Source organism: Necator americanus, chromosome IV (assembly GCF_031761385.1).
Source record: "Necator americanus strain Aroian chromosome IV, whole genome shotgun sequence".
Lineage (NCBI taxonomy): Eukaryota > Metazoa > Nematoda > Chromadorea > Rhabditida > Ancylostomatidae > Necator > Necator americanus.
In genome coordinates this window covers 31288325-31289959 of record NC_087374.1, presented here as the reverse complement: position 1 = coordinate 31289959, position 1635 = coordinate 31288325, and the positions used below count along the sequence as shown (strand labels likewise).

Here is a 1635-nt window from a genome sequence, read left to right as displayed (position 1 = left end):
AAAGACACTTTTCATAAATACAAATTTCCTCACGAAGGGTGACTAGGAAGATTATTCACGGGTAGCAGCTTTTATTGAGGAACCACACCCCTTCCCTTTCCCATTCGTTCATGAATGCTGACAATGATGTCTCAAATATCTCTGCAAAAACACGCCTGAAAAGATGACTTGCACGAAATATTTCTCGTTCTTGGGGCACGTAAGCCACTTTGTAGAAAGTGTTTCGAGGAACATTTGTTGGAGCTCATAGCAGTGTTTTCATCGTGGAGTTGTCGCAGATTTCCATAGATACTTCTACAATTTCTGGTTCGTACGAGGTGCATAACCTCGACACTGCTATATAGCGGAAGTTATCCAGAAATTTCAAAAGGGTGTTGTTGTCCAGCATACTGCCAAAGCTGAACCCAAATAAGTCATTTGATAGAGGGAGCGTTGAATCTCAACCCTCCGTTTCGTTATGCTGAACTGCTGGACACTGCTGACATGAGTTGTTGTTGACATTTGACATTGTTGCTCAGGTCACTCGGTGTCGATAAGCAGTTCACGCAAGATGCCAATGCGCAAGATGTCTCGCAGATTATGGAACAATGACGAATTGGTGGATTCTGTGGGAGCTCTTGCTGTAGATCGAGAAGATTCGGAAGAGCTGTGCTCAAGGACGACATTCTTCGACGAAGATCTCAGCCGGCAACAGTGTCAAGCAATAACTGCTAGAGTCGGAGAAGCGAAATCTAACAGTTGTGGAAATATCCATAGAAGTTGTTGAATCTAGTGCATCTTCAAAATATCATATTTACCGTATACACGTGTCTTTTGGGGAAATTTCTCTATTTTTTAAACTGATAAAGAGGTGTTAATGGTGACTTATGGCACGTTTGAATCTCTGGTAAAATGCAGTTGTGGAGAGGAACAGGGAAGGGGTCTCTTGACTTTCTATTTGGACAGGGTTTTCTGTTCTTTGCAGCCAAATTTACAACTTCGGTGTTTTCACTGTTTATTGTGTTCTTTGGAATTTTGTAAACTGTTAACAATTGGAGTGTGCCTCAGCTGTGGTCAATTTTGAACCTATAAAGATAAAAACTCCATGGATTTTTACGAAAACCTCATTTGTTTTTGTGATTTATTGGGAATTTTTTCGAGTTGAGTGGCTATGTTTTTTCAGAAGGAAAAGATCTATTGTACGGTATTGATTTCGGAAACTTCTGTATCGTTCAAATTTTCATCACAGACACCGTCAGCTACTTCATTTTAAAAGAATAGAATAACTACAGAAGAGAATGCTATACTTGGAGAGCGACATTCTTCGAAATAGTCTGTTTTATTCCTGGAAATTAATGAAATTGAAGATTCACATAATGAAAGTGGGGTTCTGCCGAACCATGCAACTGCCGATCTTTGACGTTATTCTCTATCCACATTTTGGTAATTCTGTTCACATTGGCAATCGAGTCGCGCTTGATTTTTTTTAGTCGATTTTGTTTTCCCTGAATCCATTGCTATTCGAAATTAAAGTGTATTCATCAGATCAAAGAATTTATTAGGATTAAACTACTTTTTTTAGAGGAGGAAAAGGCGTAGGAAAGGAAGAGCCATTTTCTTCAAGAATATTGCTACGGAAGTATAATATTCTCCTTC

General features: G+C 39.1%; 1 protein-coding gene across 1 annotated transcript; it reads left to right on the top strand.

The window, feature by feature from the left end:
- Positions 1-550: 550 nt before the first annotated feature.
- On the top strand, positions 551-766 carry RB195_003347 (uncharacterized protein; the record flags this gene model as incomplete). Its single annotated transcript, XM_064200958.1, has 1 exon — positions 551-766. One exon carries the CDS (start codon positions 551-553, stop codon positions 764-766), a length of 216 nt encoding a protein of 71 aa, XP_064056839.1.
- Between the last annotated feature and the right edge of the window lie 869 nt (positions 767-1635).